General features: G+C 55.0%; 1 protein-coding gene across 4 annotated transcripts; it reads right to left on the bottom strand.

Annotated features, from left to right (window-relative positions):
* Window positions 1-458: 458 nt before the first annotated feature.
* cep170aa (centrosomal protein 170Aa) lies at window positions 459-23391 on the bottom strand. Of its 4 annotated transcripts, none has more exons than XM_086121792.1 (22): window positions 23306-23391; window positions 16920-17057; window positions 15392-15481; window positions 14375-14453; window positions 14221-14279; window positions 13934-14141; window positions 13285-13443; window positions 12497-12643; window positions 12037-12336; window positions 10740-11078; window positions 9265-9545; window positions 9034-9114; window positions 8340-8445; window positions 6111-7523; window positions 4999-5269; window positions 3672-3882; window positions 3312-3479; window positions 3150-3238; window positions 2968-3061; window positions 2827-2878; window positions 1921-2158; window positions 459-1811 (listed from the first exon to the last, which is right to left on the bottom strand). In XM_086121792.1, exons 2-22 carry the CDS (start codon window positions 17022-17024, stop codon window positions 1802-1804), a joined length of 4500 nt encoding a protein of 1499 aa, XP_085977918.1. In that variant the 5' UTR covers window positions 17025-17057; window positions 23306-23391; the 3' UTR covers window positions 459-1801. The 4 variants fall into 4 exon arrangements, with proteins under 4 accessions (XP_085977918.1, XP_085977919.1, XP_085977921.1 ...); XM_086121793.1 differs by having other exon boundaries at window positions 13285-13407; XM_086121795.1 differs by adding an exon at window positions 5904-5994 and having other exon boundaries at window positions 459-2158; window positions 4999-5262; window positions 13285-13407; window positions 23306-23323.
* Between the last annotated feature and the right edge of the window lie 244 nt (window positions 23392-23635).

The raw sequence follows: 23635 nt of genomic DNA, 5'->3' as shown, positions 1-23635 counted from the left end.
GCTTAATCTCATTGTAACTTGTCTTTTTTTTATTTTCGCTGCCTGTACTGTAGTTTTGGCACACTTCTACAAAACTTCGTAACATCCAGATTGCTGCTGCGCGGCCACGGGGGCGGGTGGGGGCATGTTTGCGTGACACTGCTGTGATCGTTGTCATTAGACAATTTCAAGCTTGCGGTACAACGGTTTCAAATTTGAATTGTCGTTCTGAAAGTATTTGGCGTCTCAAAAAAGTAATGTGGTTGCCTCTTAGGGTTCGCGTGTTCACATCTGGTGCATAGTAAAAAATATTTTCATCTTTTTTAGAATAGTCATTGACTATACTAGTATTTTTCCTTCATCTTAATAGTGTATTTAATCTTACAAAAACATCCCAAATGATTGACGTACAAGTCCCTTGAAAAGAAAAAAAAAGTAAGACCCACAATTCAAAAGAAGGCAAGCCTAACACCGAAAAGTGGATGGCTCTTGTTTTATTGGGACTACAATTGCCGGTTGAACAAATATAAAATACATAAAACATCCACAAAATATTAAAAAATAAATAAAATTGCTTTGTTTTCTCTTTACAAACAAAATAACAAACCAGACAACAAGGAGAATTAGAAACAAATGTACTAGTACCCTTCGCTTCAAATGTTTTACTGAGAAAAAAGAAAAAAAAAGGCTGCGGAATTTAAAGTGAAACCTTGAGACCAAAAAACAAGCATCCTTTTTTTCCCTTCAATTTCTGCGTGACATCTCATCACAGTGTAGCATTTCTGGGTCGCAAAGCTTCTCCGTGCAACGACTGATTTTATAAGATGAGAAGCAATTCGGAAAGTGGTTTAAGACCTTAAAGTGGATCCGTGTGGATAAAACTGCTACAAAATCTTCGTCGACCCCTTGAACACAACAACGTCCGTTTGGACACAACGTGAAGCCACGCCATACAACCAGAAAAGAGGGACGGAGCAGGCGGGCATGAACAGAAATGCCCAGCGGCTTCTTTGACACAAATTACCATTAAAATGGCTACAAAACAACATCGGTATCCAAATATTATAAAACAGGAAGTTAAAAGCCCCCCCCCCCCCAAAAAAAAATTTGAAATGGAAGTACAAAAAGTCCAATTGCATACCAAACTCTTTCAGTGGCGCTACAAGCTTCAGGGCACCGCATCACACAGGCCAAATCAAGATAAGGCAGCAAGAAGAAAAGTTAACAATTAGCCGAGCTGCGCCTTAGCTCATTCACTTTGGTCGGCGGTGATTTAATTAGGATTATTATTCATTTTTTGGGGACCGAAAATAGGCTCCGCACTCGCGATATGCAACTAGCAGGGAGACCAGGCTCGGTTCTTCGCACGCTACTCCAAGTCCGATGACTGGGCTAGTTTAGAGAGGAAAAAAAAATCTTCGATGGGATTCCTGTCAAGCGTCGCGTTGTGTACACTTGTGAAAGAAGGGGACCATTTCCTGTACTGTAAGTGTCTGCATTTCAATGTCTCGTTAAGGCTGCAGCTGTTTTCAATACTCAAGTGCAAAAGCAAAGTTGTGAAATACGCATTCCGTTTGCCTGAAAAGTTTCTGGGGGAGGGAGGCCCGTTGGAGGGACGACGTTTTTCGAGGCAGCACCCGAGCGACCAACGGTTCACAAACCAGGAGGACGAGAGCAAATGCTGGCGTTCATGTGTTGGCTGCATTCCATCATTCCTTCTTGCCGTTTTCAGTCGACGACCCAAAAACTCTTCTTGTTTCTCACATTTTAGCTCCTACATTTGCATTCAGTCCCGTGGCCATTTTTTTCCAGTTCATATTTTTCATCTGAGCCTGAAATGTAGGATGGATTAAAAAAAAAAAAAAAGAAAATCCTCATCATTTTTCGCCAGCCAATTTAAAGCGATGAGAAGGAATATCGCGGCGCTTATTTTTGGCTCACTTCTGCACAAGGGCCTCCTTGCCGCTGGGCCGCACGCGGCCGAAAGGCAGCGCGCCGACGGAGGCTACCCCGAGACCCGCGGAGCCGTCGGACGGCGGAAGGATCTCGGGCGGGAGCTGCCGGGGTCCCGTGTCGGAGGAGGGCGGGGGTGCGGGTTCGACGCCTTCGGCCCCGGCGGGCGAGACGGCGCCGGCTGCCGCATCCAACGCCCCGGCCGGGTCTAACATCAGATTGATCACTGGGACACACGGGCACAGACACGCGCAGGATGAGGATGAGGATGAGGGGGGGGGCCGGTTGGCGAGCAAGCGCGCGACACAATATGAGGTAGGAGCAACAAAGTTCCTTCCCGAGGACGCTTTCAACTTGGGTGAGCGCGACGCGACGGGCTTTCTCATTTTCATTTCTTTGGTGGAAACCTGGATAATTTCAAACATTGATGTCCTTTTCCATGATTTCATTGACCTATTTGGCAAACTGTTGTCTTTTGACATTTTTCTTGCATCGTATTTGTATCCTTCATCCGGTGGCGTATTTTGCGGACTACAAGGCGCACCCGAAAGCCTTTCGTTTTCTCAAAAACCGACGGTGCGCCTCACGATCAGAAGTGTGGATGTCGAAATGAAGTCAAATCAAGTTCGACGCATTTGCCGGACCGGCTCGTTTTCCCTTCATGCGCAGTAATGCGTCTTAATTCCCGGCGCGAGAACCAAAACGATATCAAAGCGTCTGAAAGCACTCGACGCCGATGACGTTGACATTCGTCAAGCCGCGTACGTCCGGTGACATTGCACTCGTCTTGTCGGACACGCCCTCGCAGCGGCTTGCGTTGGATCCCGTTCGGGCCGGCGAGCGCGTGGAATGGAGGCGCGCTAGCAGGAGGGGACGCGCGTCGTGCGTCTTTACCTTCAAGCTGCTTCTCGACTCTTCTGAGCTCAAGCAGCACGGCGGAGATCTCCTGCACAAAGCGACAGCAACGACACCCATCACTCCCCTTCCCCAGAGACCCGCCGCATTGCTTGCGAAATGTCCGAGACGCTCGAGTACATTGCCGGAGGACTTCAAGAGTGGCGCGTCGCTTTCGGATTTCAGTTTCCTTTCGATGTCCTCCCAGTTCCTGTCCTGGTCCTTGAGCAAGAGCCTAGGACAGCAACGACAGCATCAGGACCAAATCCGACCGACTTCTATCTCCGTCGAGTGGAAAACAACAATCATGAGAGTGTAATGACCGGATTTTTCCCGCCGTTTTATCAGTCGACCGCCTGATCTTGGTGGACAGCTGAAAGACCGAGTGGATCAGGAGGCTGTCCAAAACGGCCTACGAGGACACACCAATACAAAGCGTCAACAGGCCGCGCGTGGGTGCGTGCGTATGCGGGTTTCTCACTCACCTCCTCTCGGTTCCACGTGCGTCTCCTGAGCGCCCGGGGCTCGTGGCTCTCGGGGGCGCGGGGGCGGAGCTCCGCCGGCTTGCCGTTGATCTCCGGCGTCTGGGCGCCGTCGATGACGGGAGGGATCTTGCGGTATTTCAGGCTCTCGTCAAACACGCGATCCACCAGCTGACCGTGTCAAGAAGAAGCAGACAGTCAGGGGGAGGGGGTTCAAAAAATTCTAAACAGCCGATGAAAAAATGGGAAATTCAACAAAATGGCACAATTTCAATTTGGGAGACATGTTTTTTTTTTTTAAACCTAACGCATCGTGAGATGGTGCGGATGGAGCACAGCGCAGCGCGATCAAATCGGGGGTACCTGTCTCACGCTGTCCTGCAAGCGGGGCGGCGCCGGGCGCAGCTCCTCGCGGGCGTCGACGGCCGAGCCCGGCGTGGTGGCGGCCGTGCTGGGCGGCGTGTCGGACGAGCTGACCGAGTCGATCTTGCCGGCCACGTCGTGGATCTCGCGCGCCAAGGTGGCCAGGTCCTTAGCCAGGTCCTGGCTGATCCTGCGCACACATGGGAACAACCTGTTAACCATCAGACAAGGTGGTTTAGAACAGCGTCAACGACAAGCGGCGGTCACTTCTGAGTAGGGCTGAACAATTCATCCGACCCCCCCCCCCCCCCCCCACCGCCTCACTTCAGTCCACTGGTAGCCTTCCCCCCCCCCCCCCCAAGAGATATAAGTTGCGTTCGTGTCGAGATAAGCCGAGCGCTGAAGAAGTAGAGTTCTTCTTGTTTCAAGAACGGGATCGCGCCACGCATTCGCCCGCACGATTGTCCGGTGCTGCCATCACACGAGCTGCATCGAGTTTTGTCGCGGTGGAACGACTAAAGCACCGCGAGTCAGGCTGCGGGTAAGGGAACTAACGGAAGAAGATAAAGCGTCGAGGTTCATTTGGCTTTTTGTGTTCGCGGAACTTAGAATAGATGATCCCAAAACATTTCTGGATCATAAATCAGACGTGGCTTATTTTGACACCGTGTAATTTATTGCTTGTTTAGTTAAAATAAAACGCACATGAGATGCGGACTTGGAAAAGGGTTATTGCAGAGGTGGGCAAACTACGGCCCGCGGGCCGAATCCGGCCCATTGGTCCTTTTAATCCGGCCCGCCGAAGGTCGGTCCACAATTAAGGTTCGATGTGAATGATTGCATTAATTTCAATTGGACTTGTAATGACAGGCATTTCACCGCCAGGTGGCGCATTGGCTTGAAGTTGCAGAACACGGGGGGGTGGGGCAATCTTTTCGACCACCTAGTACCTCTGTATCGCTCTACTTTTACTGGTCTGATCACAACCCATCTGCAGAAATGCACAGGCTAAAATAGGTCATCAACAACACTGTCGTCATTTTAAAAAAGTATATTAATACCGTACGTTCATGCTTTTGTTCTGTTGATGTTTGATATGGACTGTCAACAAATGCAGTTTTTTTTTAATGTACCATAGCTCGTGCTGACCTGGCCCTTCTGTCAAATTTTAAAAGTCAATGCGGCCCCCGAGCCAAAAAGTTTGCCCACCCCTGGGTTATTGTTATTCAATTGCAATAACGAGCGAAATCGGGGGGGGGGGGGGGGGGGGCAGTTTCTGAAAAATGGTTCAGCCCTACTTTTGAGCATTTGATGTGCGGATCAATACCTGGCGATTTCCTCGCTGTGCGCCGTCCAGTCTCTGATATACTCGTCTTGTTCCTTCATGCGGTGTTTCAGCACCACCGCGCCCACCCCCGGCGGCGCACCGGAGCCGGCGGCGGGGCCGGGCCGGGCGGCGCGGGCCGGCACGGCGTGATGCGGCCGCGTGTGGGGGCGCCCTCCCCCGTGCTTCCAAGAGTTGCGGCCCGAGCCCGCCTCTTCCTCCGAGGTGGACGCGTACTCGGGAGGCAGGCGTCTCCACCGGTTGCTGCTGGACACTGGCAAGGCGGAAACGTCACGCTTTAGTCTCAGCTCAGTTATCGTCCAAAGACACCTTTTCCCTGAACTCGAGAAATAAGTCAGCATGGTACGACTCGCATCCTACAAATACATTCTACTTCTCAGTCTGTGCAGTTCTCATTCCTCTTGGAAAATTAAGAATGGAGAGCAGCTGCGTGAAGCAAAGTGTTGTTAAATACACCCCCCCGCCCCAAAAACCCATACACACACAATTGAAACAAAGCCAAAAAAAAACCCCTGCATTCACAAAGCTGCCTGCACCCTAGAGTGCAAAAGTCCACCAGGGGGAGCCATATTCCAAAAGCGGTGACTCGTTTCATGACTTCAATGTCGAAGTGGCAAAAGTGCAAGGGGGGCAATTTGCGCCTTCATCGCAGTTGCACACAACGCAAGAACGGGCCGGGTCGGCATCACATTTGAGTGCCGACTTTGCGTGCATCAAAAGAAAGTGACGTCTCAGCAGGAACGAGACTGTCAATGGCGCCAAGTGGCGCATGTGCAGCGAGTGAAGTTGCATCGCTTCTCACAGCTGCTAAGCTATTCCTCACCGGTGTCTTTTACAATCCGATTCAAAGTCTCGTTCCTGCGGACGCCACCCAGATCTTCACGCACGACACTCTCCTAACAAGATTCGACAGTGCCAGTACGGTAGCAGCGAGTTCTTCATCGGCGGCAGGTCGGCCGGGCCCCGGACGGGAGCTCTCTGGACCACGAAAAGCGGAAAGGAGTCGACGTGCTTCACGACACGGCGAGCGCGACGACAGACAAAAGGCCTCGGCGCCAACGATGCGTTTCGGTCGTTTGGTGGCGCTTCCTCACCTGTGGGAGAGCAGTACCCGCTCGCGGCCGTCCTGGTTCTGGCCTCGTTCAGCTTGGACACGCTGTTGGCCCTCATCCTGGGAGCCAGCTTGCTCTCGGCGGGCGCGGACGAGCGCAAGCCCAGACGCAGCGCCGTCTCGGCCGAAAGGCGCGGCGAGGCGGCGGAGACGCGCGGCGCGCCGCACTCCGAGTCGCTGCGCGCCGAGACGGAGCCCGCCCGGTTGCGGCGCGGCTGCGCCAGCATGTCCAGACGCGACGGTCCCCCGCGGCCCGACGGAGGCTTGGAGGTGGAGCTGGTGGTGGACACCTCGGACGCCACCGACGCTCGGTCCGCGTCGGCCAGATCCGTGTCCGAGGTGTCCCCCAGTCGCGCTCGGCGGAGGAGGGAGGCCCGGGTGGGCCGCGGCTTCGGCGCCGCCGCCGCCTGCTTGCTCATGGAGGACGACGCGGCGGCCTGCGGACTCCGGCCCGTCTTGGAGGAACCGCCGGCGTTCTTGGCGGATCTCCCCTCGTATCCGGAGTACGTCTCCTGGTCCGAGGAGAGGATGTCGGAGATGGGAAAGGAAGAAGTGTGCTCGTCGTCGGTCAGATCCAGGGACGCTTGGCGTCCCGCGGAAGAAGAAGGCTGAAGCGAGCGGCGCGGCGCTTCGGCGCTTCTGCTTTTGGCCTTCCTCTCCAAGCGGTCTCGCGCGCCGGCGGGGACGGCGGACTTGGAGGCCGCGCCGACGTTGCTCTTCTCCCGGTGCGCGCCGCCGAGCGAGCGCCGCTTCTTCCCCTCGTCCACGTCCGACTCCGGCGAGACGGAGCCCGTCCGAGGGCGGGGGCCGTAGCCGGAGACCCGGCCGCCGCCGCCGCCGGCTTGAGGGCTTTTGGGCTCCAGCTTGTTTTCATCCCTCAGTTTGGCCTCCAGGAAGGCCATGACGGCTTCGGTGTCCTTGAGGAGCGTGGCCGTGTCCACGCTCCCCACCGAGTCGCTGCGCCCGCGGCCCCCGCCGATGCGCGGGATGAGCTCGGCGGGGACGCTGCCGCTGGGCTTCTCGACGGTGAAGCTGCCTTGACGCACCAGGGCCTTGCCGTACGCGTCTTCTCCCTCCTCCTCCTTCCTCATCTCGGCGCCCTTCCCGCGCGCGGCGGCCCGGCGACAAGAGGAGGCGGCTCTCGGTTTGCCGTCGCCGGTCATGCCGCCGTTCTCGCCGGGAGGCGGCGGAGACTCCCCGTCGCCCTTGTTCTCCTTCTCCTGGGCTTCCGTGTCCTGCTTTTCTCCGATCTCGGACCTCTGCGTCTGAGATTTGACGCCGCCGCCGCGGGGGTCGTCCGCCGGGAGAGGGGGGAGGGTCCTGCGCTTGCGGTCGGTCAGACGAGTCGAGGATTCGTCTCGGTTGAGGGGCGTGTCGGACTTGGAGGACTCGCATCCTGAAAGGGTCGAACGCAGTTGCCATTCAGTCGTTTCATTCGAGACGCGGGTGATATCAAGGGGGGGGAGGGCAGAGGTGGGAGCGCCTAAGTTTCCACCATCAGCAATCTTCAAATTTCAGCCCCCAAAATGTTGTCATTGCGGTGGGAAGATCCCGTGTGCACCCCCCCCCCCCATGCGTACTATGCAAGAGATTCTACAGTGATCCCTCGCTATTTCGCGGTTCGTTTATCGCGGATTTTTTCAAACATATTCATTAAAAAATAATAATAATTCAAATAGATGGAGTACGGTACTGTATATGTTGCTCTTTGTGACTCGCTGTTGTTTTGCAGCTTCTCACGGACCTGAATATGTTAATTGGTCGCTATTTGGGTGGTTTTGGTCCCCATTAAGCGCGATAAACAAGGGATGACTTTACATTTCAAGCGAGTCGAGTCAATTGATGACTTGTGACGGACGGACAAGTCACGAGTCGAGTCCTACAATCCTACTCGGTCACAAGGCATGTTCGCATCTGACGCTTTGCACTCCGTGTCCGCTCTCACGTCGGCGGCGTGACCGATTCGCAATCGCCCTACTCGCCGTCGACACTTTTGTCTTCGCAAGTGAACGGATGAGCGACACCGAGCTTGCTTCGTGCTCCACAATTCACATCAACTGTTCCGGTCCCGCCGGGAACTGTAGTCACGGTTGACGTCTCAGTTGTTGAAAAGTGCGCACGGGTGAAGTCGGAGTCGAGCCGAGTTGCAGACGGGCCACTGAAAGCAGACCCGAGTCAAGCCATCAACTCCAGCGTGTCGGCGCGTACGTACCTCTTTGTTTGTCCAAGAAAGTCGCGGTCTCTGCACCGGAACCTTCCGGGTCGGTCCGAGTGTGGTTGGCGGCCAAATTGGCCCACTGAGAGACCCGGTTGGAGTCCTTCAAGAGAGAAGAGGGACAGTCAAGTGAAAATGCAGATGGTGAACGGCGGTGGCGTTCGCGCGTCGGCCAGCGCGCGAGCGTCAGGAAGCAACTCGTGCGAGATCCGACGCCTGCCTAAAGCGCAACGCTCGCTTGCCGACGAGATTCACTCTTGTCGGATTTTCATCCGGCTCCCCTCTGGGCTGCGAGAAAGGCGACGACGATCGACGGCCCTTTCGACGCGGAAGGACTGGCCCTTTTCTTCTTCTGGCTTCTTTCTCCTCAATGCAAGCGGCTGCCGGGCAGAACATCTTTGCTCGCGCTGGCGGGATCGAGGGCACGTCCACTCCCACGGACCGGCGAGAAGAGTCGTCCGCGGTCGTCCCGCCGCGGGGGTGAGCGCGACGCGCATTTCAAGACTCCGAGCCTTTAAACTGTTCCTAAAGAGCGCGCCTAATACGACAGCTGCGTCGAAACAAAGCCCGTGACAAAAAGGCTTGTTTGCATGGCGGTGAGGAAGCGCTCCCCGGTTGAGGCGGGCCAGTTGAAAGAGTGTCGCAAACAAATTGGCCGTCAAGCCCATAAAAGCATCTCTTCTCTCATTACCTCCTTCCCAGGCTCGGTTTTCGTTGCCTCCCCTTGGAGCTCTGCTACGGAGGAGTCTTGCTTCTGCTGCAGCCCAAATACCTGCAAACATAAGCGCCGGGGTCACGCGTGAAGCGATCCCATCCAGTCTATCGGGGAGCAAAATCAACGTCGGGAGGCAGTTGACATCAAAGCAAGCCGCGCCCCCTCGCCAAGAAGGACGCGAGCCCGCCGTGTCGGCGGCTTCCCTGCCTCGTCTATCATGCGCCGGGCCTCCTCCTCCTCCCGCTCCTCCAGGTTGCCGTTTTCCAGCTCGATGGTGTAGGTGCCGTTATCGCTGTGGTCGTCGCCGGCCTCCCCGGCGGCCGCTCGCCCCGCGACCGAGGCGTCCTCGCCGGGGCTTCCGGTGGCCAGGCCCGAGCCGATGGAGCTCCGCCCCACGCTGGGGTCTTCCGACCTTTGCTTGAGGAGCACGCGGGCCGCCGTGGGCGCGCCCGCGGCCACCGTGGCGGAGATCGGCGCCGGGACTTTCCCTGCGGGAAATCCAAACCGCGGATGAGAAAGCATCGGGGCAACGCGTCTCAGAGGAGATCCGAGACCAGATCTCGCACGGAAAAGCGTCACGTGGCCACGAAGCGGAATCACTTGCAATGTAGTCTTGATCAAATGATCTCAAATTTAAGTGAGGTGTAAAAATTGAAACGGCAGATGTTCGTTCGGTGTCTCGCTTTCTTTTTTTTTTTTTTTACCCCCGAGGTGAAGAATGACGTTTATGAGCAAGCAATGAATTTCTTTGTGTTCGAATGTGTTCAAACACTGCCAAAGGAGAGTGCGCAGTGTGCATTTCCAATCAAGACGCACCAAACAAACAAACAATCGTGACTGTTCTGCCCACAGTAAAAGTTTCGGGCCATTTCATTAATGGCAATTCTGTTTAGAATATTCATTTAGTTATCGCGGTGCATTGTGGGTAGCAGACGCCATGTTTCATCAGACGAGTCATTACAGAAAGCCTGACCGTGGTCGTTGCTACTGGTCCTCCTGAGTTATATTCCTTTCGTTTCACCTTCGAAAGCAAAGGCTGTAAGTCTGCTCATGTTTAGCATTATTTAGAAATATGTTTCGGAGATCTTTTTCCCTCAATTGTCGTCATTGGAAACTCGCTAGCTCAGAGTACTGCTAACGACGTAGCGACGATGCTAAATCGGTGCTAACAAGCTAATTAGCATGCGAAGGTGCTGCGAAAACGCATCGTTTATCGTTGTTTGTCACATTTTGAGCTGCATTCATGTCCTTTGTTAAACACCTGACGATTTGTGTTGTATTTGTGTACACAATATTAATGCATGTTTTAAATCTGTTCATTTCAGTTTTCACTCTACAATTCATTGAGCTGATGTCACAGTTGTTCACTGTGCGCCGTCAAGAAGACCGTATTAAAGGAGCAAGACGCTCAGTTTCCTGGCTCATGAATAAATGAGTTTGGCTTGCCGTTGACCTGCGTTAACATACTCATAGTATCTAACATGTAGCGATAACAGTACAGTGACCATTCTGAACATTTGTGACACGTCAACTCTATCCAGTTCAAACGATTGCAATTTTGACACGTAAATCACGTCAAGACTGAATTTGGTGTGGCTGGCTCTCAGACACGTCATTCGCATTTGAAATCCAAGTCCAATTTTGGGAAGGCCCCGCCGGGCGCGGCTGCAGAAATCAATTACCTGAGTCGGAGGCCGCGCCGGCGGAGGTGGAAATGCTGAACACCTTGGGCTGGGAGGGGGGCTGCGGACACAGCCCCTCGCCGCCGGCTCCGCCCGGCGGCGGCGCGGTCTGGGAAAAGGAATACGAGCGCCGCTTGCGGGGGTTCTCCTCGTCGTAGAGCTCGATCATGAAGGCCGTGCGGCCGCCTCCCCGGGAGCCGCTCGCCGCGTTCTCGCCGGCCGCTCCCGCGTGGGCGTGCGCGGCTTTCAGACGTTCCTCGAGGGCGTGACGCCGGCTGGCGAAGCGCAGGCCCAGCCCGTTCTCGGAGTCGCTCTGAGTGCCATCTTCATGTTTGCTGCCTGCAAGGATGAGAAGTGACACTTCGACATCAGCAGACGCTCGCTTCACTGCGGCGGTCCGACATTCAAGTTGACCAGTCAGCGTCTCCCTTCTAAAAATGTTGGATAAAAACCAAGCGTGTCATTCATTGAAAGGGCAAGAATGTATGAAAGGTAAAGCAGATGAGCCGAGAAACAAACGCCTTGATTGTTTTGTCCCCCGACGCAGACAAAGAAGCTGTGAGTGGAGAACAAAGATGTCACTTGGGAGACGCGGGCGCTCTGCGCCGCTTGTCACCATTTCAGTCGCGGTGGCCTCTGCCCACGCACGCACGCATGCAACTCCGATGCAAATCCACTCGCGCATCCCACGGCGACCGCGCTTTTTCCTGCGCCGTCGGAAAACGCACCATCGGGACGCTCTCCCTGCGCCGACAACCGTCCGCGCTGGACATATCGGCCGTCAAGCGCGGACCTAACCCAGAAAGACAAGCCGGGAAGGTTTTCCGGGGACGTTGGGTCTCCGTGTATCATACATGAATCCACAAAAGGGATGAATGCAGCAGCGGCGGCGCTCCAGAGTCAAGCGGCAGTGGCCCAAATGGCCATTTTCTCTCTTGGTCATCTGCTCTTGTTGGTCTCCCGTTATTTTGGGGGTTCCGTCAGCCCCATTTGCCACCGGGCAACTCTGACATTCATCAGAGGATCACGATCGCTTGATATTCGGACTCATGACATCACCAAGGCACCGATGTTAAGACAAAGGACGCATTTCCGCTGGGTTTGTGCGCACACGGCAACCGCGTGACAAATGATTGACAGGCGGCCTAAGTGACTTACTTACTCAGCCCCCCCCCCCCCCCATACACGCTCGTCCTCAATCGGCCTCCATTTAATTAACCGAGCGCTCTGCGGTCAGACTCGGGCCGGAAGCAGAAGCGTTGGCTTGGGTGCGATGGGCGCCATTGGAGTCGCTCACCTTTCAGCCTTTTGAGATGCACGGGCACGTCGCTCTTGTTGCTCTTGCCGTCCTCCTCCGTGGACTCGCCGCGGATCAGCGCCGGGTCGTTCTGCGCCAGCCAATCGGCCACCTTGCTCTCCGACGCCATCATGGCCGCCTGCAACGTGCTCAGGTCCCCGCCGCCCGCCCCCGCGCCGCCGCTCCTCTTGGCGCGGGGGCGGTGCTGGCCGGGCATGAACTTGGAGACGTGGTCTTTGATGGTGACCCTCCCGGGGGAAGCGCTGTCAAACTCGATGGTGAAGGAGGCGTGGCCTTGAGCTGTCGAGCACACGCGGTTTTTGCGTTTGCGGACAGACATTGGCCACGGCTCATTTTCCGTTCCCGCGTCCGATATCAAGTGAAGCACGGGCTTCCTTTCGGTGCCGATATTTTTGATTTTTTTGGGGACGAGTCGGAAGCAAAGCATCCACGGCTTCACCTGCGCCGCCGCGAGAGCCGGTCCCCTCCGTGTCCTTGGTGGGTATCTCGTGGATGCCGTTGGTGGCGACGTGATGATTTTCCTTGGTGGGGATTTCCATGTAACCCGGGTGGTGGCCATCCTCGCCGCGACGAGCCTCTTTGCCCTCTGTGGATTTGCAAAAAAAAGGCGCCAGCGAGTTGAATTGTTGGCACGACGAGAAACCGGTCCCATGTCGAGCGTCAAATCGCTGCGCGCCCTTTCAGATACATCATCGCTCTGTGTGCACTGCGCACGGGCAGATCATTATCTTCAGAACATCCAAACAAAGTGCGACTCCGCACAATAAGCAAAATAAGCCTTCGGGGTCCCTCGAACCTCGATGGGATGGCAAGACGATCCGCGACGCGCACGCTAAATGACGGGGCCCGCCCGCTTCTTGCCGAGGAGCAGTTATGGCATGTCAATCAAATGAAACGGACGAGTATAAATAACGAGGCAGGTCGTTCGGGCGAAGGCGACGCGTGTTGATGGTGCGCTGCGGGTTTTGGCTCCCCCGGCTACGCGGCCTCAGCGAACGTGAGCCGGCGCTCGGACGGCCAGCCGCCCATCTCGAGCGAGTTCTGTGAAACGACAACGGCTTTATGCGCACTTGAGCGCACATCACCACTGCGCGCGCAAACACGTCGTCCGTTCGGACGCAAACGAGAGGCGAGGTCCGAGACTGCAAATGTGCCACTTTGCCGGCCGCGAGGTCACGTCAGCCGCGAGATTTCAAATGGAAGGCTTCGCTTGCGGGCACGTCCTACCTGTCGGCGGGTGCTTTTTTTGGTTTCGCCGCTTGAAGGAGTTCTCGTCGTCGGCGTCCCCGTAGCCCCACCACGCCGGCTGGCCGTACAGGGGGGTCCCGCGAGGCAGCGTTGCGACATCTCCTGGAGACGGCACGGCCACGCGCTTTAATAGACAGACTGCGGAATGTGCAAACACATTTGGGGGGGGTCTCGTTTACAGACGATCGGCAGGGGTTTTGACATTTTTCTGGTCCACGGGTCCCTTTAGGGCAGTGAAACCAAATCAATGTTGAATGGCGAGTTTGACAACTGCCTTCGGGCTCGACATTTTTCCAAAGAGCCCGACGGGCAATTCAAACTTGCGCCGAGCATATCTACCCTTAAATGCCATCGGAATTAAGAAAAACAAGTTGACAATATGAGGGCGAAAAAAGTCCCCGTTATGCAGATTTTTGGGTTTTTTTAAAAAAGGAAAACAAAGTAGTGATGTTTAAGAATAAAGTCTGTAAAAATGTAAGCGAAGAAGGTCCCATTTTAACAAGTGACTTTCCAAAATACAACTTGATTCTTCACTTTATTGTGAATGAACCCCCCCCAGCGCCACGGAGGCGCGCGTGCCATTTGTTTTCTTCAAGGAGAGCGTCCCGAGGTTCTCTCTCGTGCTCACCTCCAACTTTTTCTTCCGCTTTGTGAGCGTCCGCGGTTTTGGGTGGAGGGGGGAGCCCGTCTGCGGTCGTTTGGCCAGGCCTGGGGCCGCCGCCGCCGCCGGGAGACTTTTGCGTCTTTGATGGCGTCTTACTGGGGGGCTTGCATGCAGCGGTTTCACCTTTGGACGGCTTCTTGCTCAGCTGGAGGCCACTGGTGAATTTTTCATGCTGCAAAGGGGAGACGACGGGTCACCGCCAAGGCCGCGGACGGCTCTTTTGCGCGGGCGGAGCGGCCCCGGGGGCTCACCTTGAGAGCCTCCTCGGGCACGGTGAGCTGACCCCTCTCCACCGTGAACCAGTTGGTATGTGAGAGAGCCCGGTTAAGGAAACGAGCGCGCGCGCCTAGCATTTCCCCAAGGGCTGACGAAATGACGAACCGCGCGCGGGTGGCTGAAGGATATCATATCCGAACCTCAGTTTGTCCTCCAGCTTGAGGGTGACGTACATCTGCTCTTGAATGCGGACGTCGTTGACAAAGGTCTGCGGGGAGAAGAAGGCGGACATCAGAGCCGGACCGTCCCGAAAGTTTTGGTCCCGTTTCCGCCCACTCGGCCCACTGACCTATTTCGACCATTCTAGAATCAAGCGCAAAGCAAACCCTCGCGTCGGACGGGCTCGAACGGCCGTAGACCAAAGTCAAGGTGCTCAACGCGACAGTGAGAAAATGGCCCCGAGCGACTCCGCAAATCTCCCGAGTCAGCAGCCGCAAAGTTGCCTTCATCCAAACAAACGAGAACGGTCGGCGACACGGCGGGAAGCGCCCGTGACTCGGACTTCCTGTCCAACATCTGCAAAGGATGTGAGCGACTTGCTGTGTTTGCATCCGACCCGGGTGGCACGGTGGGGGCGCGCGTGACTCGACGGCATATGGCGACCGCAGACTCGAATCCTCTTTTCATCCAGGTCCCGTATGTCGGACGTCCTGTACGGGCAACTCGCCAGGCTCGCGCTTACACTATCAGACAATTGTCAGTCTTCGGTGAGCGGAATATAGAGGGGCTAGTAAAAAGTCGACACACCGCTGTTCAAACGCCAGCTCCATATGATGGGGCAAAAAAGCCCCAAAAAGACCAAAGACCAAAACTGTTCCCACCATTCGCTTGATGTGGGAGCAAATAGCAAAATACACTGGCCCCGGCCCCCTCTCCTTGAAAAGTAGTGCTTTGTCGCCATCTTGTGGCATCTATAGGCAAACCTGAATGGGGGAGGGGGTCACTATTGGCAAGATGGCTCAGCCCCGATCCCCCCCCCCCCCCCTGCAAAGCGTGCGTGAACCACATCAGACACCGTCAATCGATAGCAGAGAGGCTCCCAATCTCCGTAAACCGAGACGTCTTCCCGCACCGCGGCCGCCGATCCGTCGCGATTCTTTCATTTGTATTCTTCGGGCCTCGGCACGTTTGGTTGGAAACACTCACCCCGTTCAGGCTGCCCAGGTCCTTGACCTTGTGTTCGTCTGAGCCGGACTCGTAGTTGATGACGGCGTGCTGCTTGTCCACACTGCGCGACTGGAAAGCACAAAGAAGCTCACGGGTGAGGGCTGGGGGGGGGTTCCCGATCACGCGGTGACATGACCGGAGAAAGGAAATCATATGGGACAAACCGTTTGACGCACGTCATCTGGGGAAGGCTGCGAAGAATGCCGGCATTCTCATCATTCCTCCGAGCACGTCGGGGTCAAATGGAGAAATGCATTCTGGTGGCATTTTGAGAGGGGCTTTGCCTCACTCCCCAAAATGAAGGAAGTCCCGGCGGCCTCTAACACCCACCCGCGCCTTTCTTGGCCGTATCTGTTCTCCTCGTGCGATGGAAAAGGTTTCGATCGGCGCCGAGATGCCCAAGAAAGAAAGAAAGGCTTCGGAGAAGCGCCTCTCGCCAGCCGACCGCAACGCAGTTGACTTTAGCGGGATCAGGCCGGCTCAAAGGGGATCCGGACGGATCCGGCGGGCTCGTTTGACCTCGGCGCCAACTTTTGCTGCCGTCGCCACACACGGCGGTTTGCTCAGAAGCGCTTCCGGATCCGACCGCACGCGACCTCGGTGCAAACCGAGGCTCATCGAGGCCAACGTGCTTCATGCCGCTTGTCGCGGCGGAATGTCACGCGTGCGACGGGAAGGATGCCCCGTCGGAGCGCTCACGTGGACGACGACAAGAAACGCGTCCGCGATTACGGGCCAAATGAAGGTCCGGGAGAGAGAAGAAAAGAACAAGAAAAAGAAATCCTAGCCCATCTAAGCTAGCGCAGAGCAGTGCGGAAATCGGGTCAAGAGAGACGTGGAGAGCAACTTGTTGCGTGCCATCGCATCAGAGAAAGAGGGACGCGATGGCAGGAACGCACCGTGACAGCCTTCAGGCCAGCCGGGGAAAGAAACGCGGCGGGCTATTTTCTTACATCTGCCGACAAGGTTCTGTTTTTGTTGGCTTCCGCGGGATTGCGCAAACGACTCGAGCCATTTTTGTGACACTGGGCGCAGGGTCGGTCGGGGCAAGGAAGAAGCCTTCCTCTTTTTTTTTTGTCTGGTGTCAGATTATCCTGCAATCCTTTTGTTTGCATTTCCCTTGAATGCTCTAGCGTGTGTGTATTTTTTCCATCTCCACTTCCAACGACGTTGCGTTAAAATCTAAAAGGCGCAAGTCTAAAATCAGGATGGCAGAGAGCGCCGCGGCCAGTAAATCAATCGAATCCAAATATCCGCCCCACTTTCTATGAATAGCGCCAATGACCGCAAGTATTCCCAAGCCCGGCGGGCAAGAGAGTCTCTCTTGCGGCTCCACGGACGCCGACCGCGTGTGCCCGCCTACACGTTTTGCAGTTGCGGTCGGAGCGAGCCCGCCACTTGGCTGGAGCGTCCAAAATCCTTGCGCCTGCGCCTGCGCGCGTGAAAACGGAGCGAGCTAAAGCCTACGTACGCCCTTGCACTTCAGAGAAGGCGGCGTCGTCCTCACCTGGAGCATGAGCTCGCAGTCGTCCCGCCCGACGAAGATCATCTCGCGGGGCAGTCGGTGGCGAGTCCCCCCGCTGCTCACCAGGAACCAGGAGGTGACGCTCATGTCTGCGCCGCTGCGACCGCTCGTGCTACACACCTACGGGGAGGGCGACAACATGTGGGCAAGATAAGCCACTGCCCACTTTACTGCACCGTCATGTTATCCGGAAACAAAATGTGATTACAAACAAACCCAAAAAATAAAAGCTCATGATCGTCATCATCGGCCTACGCAGAGTGTGACTGCTTTCGCTGTAGCTGAACGCAGCAGACTCATCGCCACCTGAGCAAGGATTCATCATTTGTTACTTGCGTTATTAAATGCGTACAAGCAAGCTTAGCCGTGGCAAGGTATCTTGTCACCCCCCCCCCCCCCCCCCCCCACACACACACACCCGGCGCGAGCGTAGCATCTTGTCCCAGGGTCTCGGCCAGCGACAAAAAAAACGGTACGGGTCCGGAGTTTTCTCAGCTTTTCAATCAGCTGCGGTGTGAGCGGATACGGCATTGAAAAGCTCATGAGAAGAGTCGCGCGCTGTGAATTGCGGCAAAGTGATCCAAAGGGTGACCGCGGCGGGCGGCAGTCCATGTCAGGGCTCCGCGGGCAAAAGCAAGTGGCTCCATCACTCCGTTATTCCCCCCCACTTCCATTGGGCGGTCCTTAACTTTTGCCCTCCGTCGTGGCGCGCTCGCGTGACGCGGCTGCAACGGATAGTCGGAGGGTCCAAGCCGCTCTCCAAAGACGAAAACAAACACGTGGCACGAGGAATGCCTGCGCGTAGACAGCCACCGGGCATCCTACGAGGCGTAGACTCCAGGGCCACCATTCGGCATATTTGATTGGGCAGGAAAGGGGGGGGGGGGGCTGAGATTTCAGGTATGTGAAGGGCAGGTGCGGGAAGGCCAAATCGGCGGCGGTGCGGCTCTCGGGCATCGGCTCAAATCCAAAGCCGCGCTCGTTCGCATCGCGCTCGGCGGAAAGAGAAGGAGCGGCGCCGCAATCCGACGCCTGGCTGAGCGGCCCGCCGACTCCGAGTCGGCCCGGGTGACGCATCCTGCCGTTCTCTCTCTCTCTCTCTCTCCTCCTGTCACCCTGATCACTGCCAGATGCGGGCGGAGGAAGCCGTGGCGGAATGTTGGCCGGCCTTCCCGGCGGGACAGTTATTCCCCCTCGCCGGCGCAACACCCCCTTTCACGTGAGCTGGAAAGGAGGTCAAACAAAAACGCGCCGACGGGCCGCGCGATAAGCCGCCGAAAGTAACGCGCTGGAGGTCAAGAGAAAACACGTTTGTCGACGTCATCCGACCGGCCGTCGTTGAGAGGACGTTTCCGCCGGTGAATTTTCCGCCGCGTCGTCGCGAGCCGACGGCCAAACGACGTCGACTCGCGACTGGAAGAAGACCAGCGCACGAGCTGCGCCTTGGCTTCGGTGCGGGCTCCCGATCGTTCATTTCCTCTTCAAGGAGCCACTGAAAAAACGGGCGCGCCTGCCCAAAAGGTGCCGAGGAAGGAGGCTCGTCAAAGAGGGAATTAACGATTCTTGACCTCCCAAGTACGCCGACTCAATCATCCCTCGGCTCGAAACGTTCATCGGCGGCAGCCCGGCGACAAGCAATACGTTCCAAGATGTCCATTTCGGCTTTTTCTGTTTGACTTGTTTAAATGTTCAAAAAACATTGTTCATCTGTGCAGAACTTTGATGGGAAGGGTGTGTTTAGGTGGATTTTCTTTTCTCGTGGGCGAGTCCGGAAGAGAAGGTAGTCTTGGTGATAAGAGGGATTGGACGGGAGGCGTCCCACGCGTCACTCGCCGTAATGAAAATGACAAGGAGAAAAGATTGGAGCTCACGCTCAGCCCGAGAGAGCGTCCCATACGACCGCAGCGAGAACACGCCGGCGTTGGGTCTCGCCTTTTAACAGCAGTTTCAGGGACACGCATAGCAAATCAGTCCACGCACCCGACTTTAGCTTCTGCAGGTGCACCTCATAAAAGCGGTTTTGGTACAGTCGTGCTCCGCCTCCATTTTCTGCAGCCGTGTCAGCAAAGTCATGCTGGCGCAAATGAAGAAGAACGGCCATCTCGTGCTTTCGGCAGGAATCCCCCAACCCGGAGAGAGAGACACACACGCACACATGCACGGCGGGGAGTGAAAAGGGCGGGATTATTCCAAGATGACTGAATTCTTTGTGCGTAGGAGCTGAAGAGTCAAGAAGTAAGAAGAGCGCCTCCCGTCGAGGGGGACGCTCATCTGCGTGGAGCTTTCCGGTTTGGATCTGAATGGCAAACCGCTCAAGTCAATCTTGTGACAAATGGCAAAAGGCGCGTTGAATAAAAGGCTTCTCGGCTCCTACACTTTCCGGACCGAGCGCCCTCACGCGCGCGGTTACATTTGCCTCGTTCGCAGCCCCCCCCCCCCCCCCCCCGAAACGACCAGTCGCAGGCACACAAACGGGGCGGAGGAAACCATGTCACACGGGAGTTTTTTCCACGACGATATCCGACGAGGTTTCCAGCCCGACGCCCGACTTGTGCCGCGCACGCTCAGTCCACGCCACATCTGGCTCTTTGGCGCAGCACCGCGATCGAACAAGAACGCAAAGTCACTCAACAAAGTAGAAGGGAGCAGTTTGAGGAAGAAAGAAAGGACAACTCAGCGTTACGGGCGCACGCGCCAAAGCGAGTATCGTATTTTCACAATCGCAGGGCGCCCTGAAAACTCTCCCGATCGTCTCCGAAAAAGGCCGCCTCATCACGCGGGTCGCCTCGCGTGCGCACCGAGTTCGGAAATCGGCGAATCCTCTTGTGGAACTCATTTAGAATCCTCGCTATCAGCGCTGGAGAAAAACTCAACTCAACAATGTCGGTGGCTGAAGCGAGAAGCGCAAAACGCTTTGAAAAAGCGCTTTCTTTTGTTCGATGTCCACCTCAAGGCATCGCTTCAAAGCAATCGAAAGGTGAAGCCAATCGAAGGGCACCTACCAGGGAAAATACTGCCCCGGGATCAGTTTGATGGACTCCAAGATGAGAAAGAATGGACAAAGGGATTGTCTTTGTGAGCGCAAAAAAAAAGAAAGAAAGAGACCATCCCAGACCCTGAGGGGCTGCGTGCGCCGCATCAAAAGACTGAGCAGTCTGTGGCCAGGGGGGGGGGGGGGGGGGGGGGGGGGTCAAAACTTGGGCACAAAGAAAGCATCGGTACAATCAAGAGCCTCGAAATGATGGCTGACCTGCTAGCTCGCGATTATATTCGCAAACCTTTTTCAGAGGCGCCCGATATTTGATGGAGAGTTTCGTGACATTCAAAGGAGCAAACAAGCAACCTTGGATTTCCACTCTCTTTAGCCAGCACCCGTTTGCGCCGCTGCCGCGCTGTTATCGGCGCGCATACACACGCAAACGCGCGGCTGGCTGTAAAAGCCAAAGCGCCGCGTGCTCAGTGACCTCGGTGCACCTCGTGACCCGCAGATGGAAATATGCCCCTTCGCCCACTCTTTACTGGCGGCGGAATAGAGGTTCAGGCGCAAAATGTACTTTTGGACACCCTGTCGGAGTCGCCTATGTCCCTTTAGAATTTGACATACGCAGCAGCAGTCGCGCCAAAGGTCCTCGAACTGAGCAGCCAAAGCGACACCGTTTTGACCCACTTTCGCTTCAAAGTAACACGACACGCATACGCGCGGCCTCCTTTGAGGCGTGGCCAAATGTTTGGGCTGACAACAAATAAGAGCTGCAAAATATTACCCGGCAATGAGATAAGATAAGAGAAGAGAAGAAAAGCTTTATTACCGGGGCCGCGTGACATTTCTTGACCAAGAACAGCGGAAATATCTCAATGCTGATCTCGCGGCGTTCGGCCCCGAGGCGGCCGCTTTCCTTTCAGAGCGTGCGATCACTTGGTCCGAGTTCACGCCGTACTGGCGTGAAACTCGGCAGCAGACCCAAAAAAGAAAAAGAAAAAGGGCAGGTGGGGGGGAATCTGCACTCACACACTGCGGGGCAACGTCAACATGAGCACACACAACACTCCTCACAATACAACGAGAACCGCTGCATGAATGAGAGATCAATATCCGGAACGTAAAAAAAAAAAAAAAAAGGAGTAGCACTGGCGTGTGTCACACCCAGAAACAGATGTGAGGGTCACTTTTGTTTTTCGGCTTTTTTTTTTTTTTTCATGGAGTTAAATGCAGGAAAAAGAAGCGGAGGAACGCCCATGACGTTCCATAACGAGGGAGCTCAAAATATTGAACATGGCCGACTTTGCAGTTCATCACCGTTGTGGAACAAAAACGCGACATGACCTTCTTGAGCATTTCGACTCGGGCAGAAGTGAGAGTCGCCGTTGCTATTTTTTAGTCGAGGAGAAGCTTATCAACGACATCGGTTCTACCTCGGGCCAAAAGACATTTTAGCATACGGAGCGGAAACCCCCAAAGCCGAGTCCGTATTTTGGGGAAAGATGTGCCTCCCAAACAAAAACCTTCAAACAAGACATGCGACTCTAAACCGTAACCGTGTGTGAGACTTCAGCTCCGTAAGCATCTCCTGCTTTGGGGCTTCCACTGTAACGCGACGCTCAAAAACAGACATCAGCGTCATCATCAGAAGAAAACAAAAGTCACTTCCTAAACATCCTTCCACGCACAATGGCCGCGGGCAGGCCACACAACAACAAAGTCCTCCACTCGGTGCCGAAAACAGTTTCCTAAGGAGCTCGCAAATTGCGATAAACCGACGCAGCCACGTGAACTTCAGCTACGAGTGGTCTTTGGAGCCATCGCCTCCACTCTTCTGCGATCAGATTTCCACGGGAAAGATGCAAGAACTGTGACAGCGCGATAGTTTTTGTCGGCGCCACCCGGCCTACCACAGGCCACATTTGCAGAGGAAAGGAAGAGGAGGGGGAAAAAAAACGGGAAAGGGAGGGAGAAATGGAGAGGAAAGCTGGACCGGACGGTATTATCTTAACATTCGATGATAGATGTGCTAAGATCTTGCGGCTGAGGAGGAGTCAGTGGCGTGCAACGTAAAGCTGTGCAAAAATATTTCGGCCCGGTGTAAGAGAAAAAACATGCACTCCATTTGTTCTTTGGCATTTTGCTAGTGGGTGCAGAACGTGGTTTCGTCACACTACGGCAAAAGTCCTCACACTTGATCCGTTTTCAGGGTGATCTGGCTGCATCTCGATCCTTTTTCATCCACTGGAACTCTGCACTTTCATCACTTATGTGACTTTTTTTTTTTTTTTAAAGGCACTTTTGGACCCAAGATTGCTTTTGGCAGGAAGACTCTCATCTTTCTGTATAACGGCGCAGAGAATGGCCAAAAGAGCAAGTGCTACATTCACAAAACTTTATAAAACTTCAGTTTGACGATGGCCCAGTCAGAGCCCAGAAGACCACGACGTCATCTGACCGATTTGGAGAGCTACGGGGAGAATATTGCAGATTCTAGATCAAAACACTTAGCCTAAATGACATGGCGGGGGGTATATATTGAATGTGTTCACTCCCCATCTGCGTCGTATTTACCACGCGCGGCTCTACACGATGACAAGCATCACAAATGAGACGCCGTGCGACTCTTGGGTGCATATCGTGACAACAAATATGAACACGAAGAGGAGCGGGTGCGTGCAGGCCAGTTACAGCTGCTCCACAAAAACAAAACCACCCCGCCAATATAAACGGATTGGGGACGGGGGGTGGGGGTAAATCACCAGACAACATCTTCCTGTTAAAATAGATGACATGTAAGAGGAAATGGGGACGCTATCGTGTGTCACATCGCACAAATCATGAGCGATACGCCCCGACCGTTCTTGAAAGTCCATCCATCCACAGACAAATCGGGAAAGTGTAAATGATAGCCGTTGTTTTGTGTGAAGCGTTGTGAGACACGATGCTTTCTTTTGGCCTGGCCATCGACACCACAGTGCGGATGGGGTCAGCCATCGCACGGGGCTCCATGTTTAGCTAACCCATTGTTTGCTTGCTTGTTTGCTTGCTTGCTTGCTTGTTTACTCCCCCCCCCAGCAAGACAAAAGTCGGCATCTGTCGTGATTTATCTATTTTAAGGAGGGTAGAATTGATTCAAGACGCGTAACTTGTTGGAGGCGCCGTTAATGAAATCGACGTCCATGGGTGAGCATCTGCGAGGCGACTTTCCTTGTCGTCCTCCACTGATTTTCGCTGTGGTCAACTTCACGTGCGCCTCGGTACTAGACTCACAATAGGACGCCTTTTTGTTTCCATCTAATGACTAAAAGTGAGACGTTCTGGTTCGCGATATGGCTTCGCTGTCCCGCTATGTGTGTTTGGTTGCGAGAGTGGAGCCCAGCCCTACCGTTGCTGTCGCAGTCACGCCCGGCTCCGGCCTCTTCTCCCGCGGTTGCTACTCGCTAGTGAGCCGGCGGCGACCGGAGAGGGCCGTCCTGCAGATTTCACCAAATTTCAACACATTCCGGGTGTGGCTTTTCAAAATAAAAGCACACTGAACGAAACGGCACAAAGGATCCGGTCGCCGTGTCCGATTGTATTCGCGACGCTTTTGTTTTATTGTGAAAACATCAACTTAATCGTTTCTTGTTTGTTACGTTGAACTTGACACAGCTTTTCCGTCGTCTTCAGCGAGCGCCCGCGTCGACACTTCTCGCCGTGGCAAGGACGCTTCCAA

This window comes from Hippocampus guttulatus, chromosome 10, assembly GCF_054856545.1.
Source record: "Hippocampus guttulatus isolate MCC_2025c chromosome 10, RoL_Hgut_1.0, whole genome shotgun sequence".
Taxonomy (NCBI): Eukaryota; Metazoa; Chordata; class Actinopteri; order Syngnathiformes; family Syngnathidae; genus Hippocampus; species Hippocampus guttulatus.
Note: the sequence above shows the minus strand (reverse complement) of the source record. Positions and strands in the feature narration are given on the sequence as shown.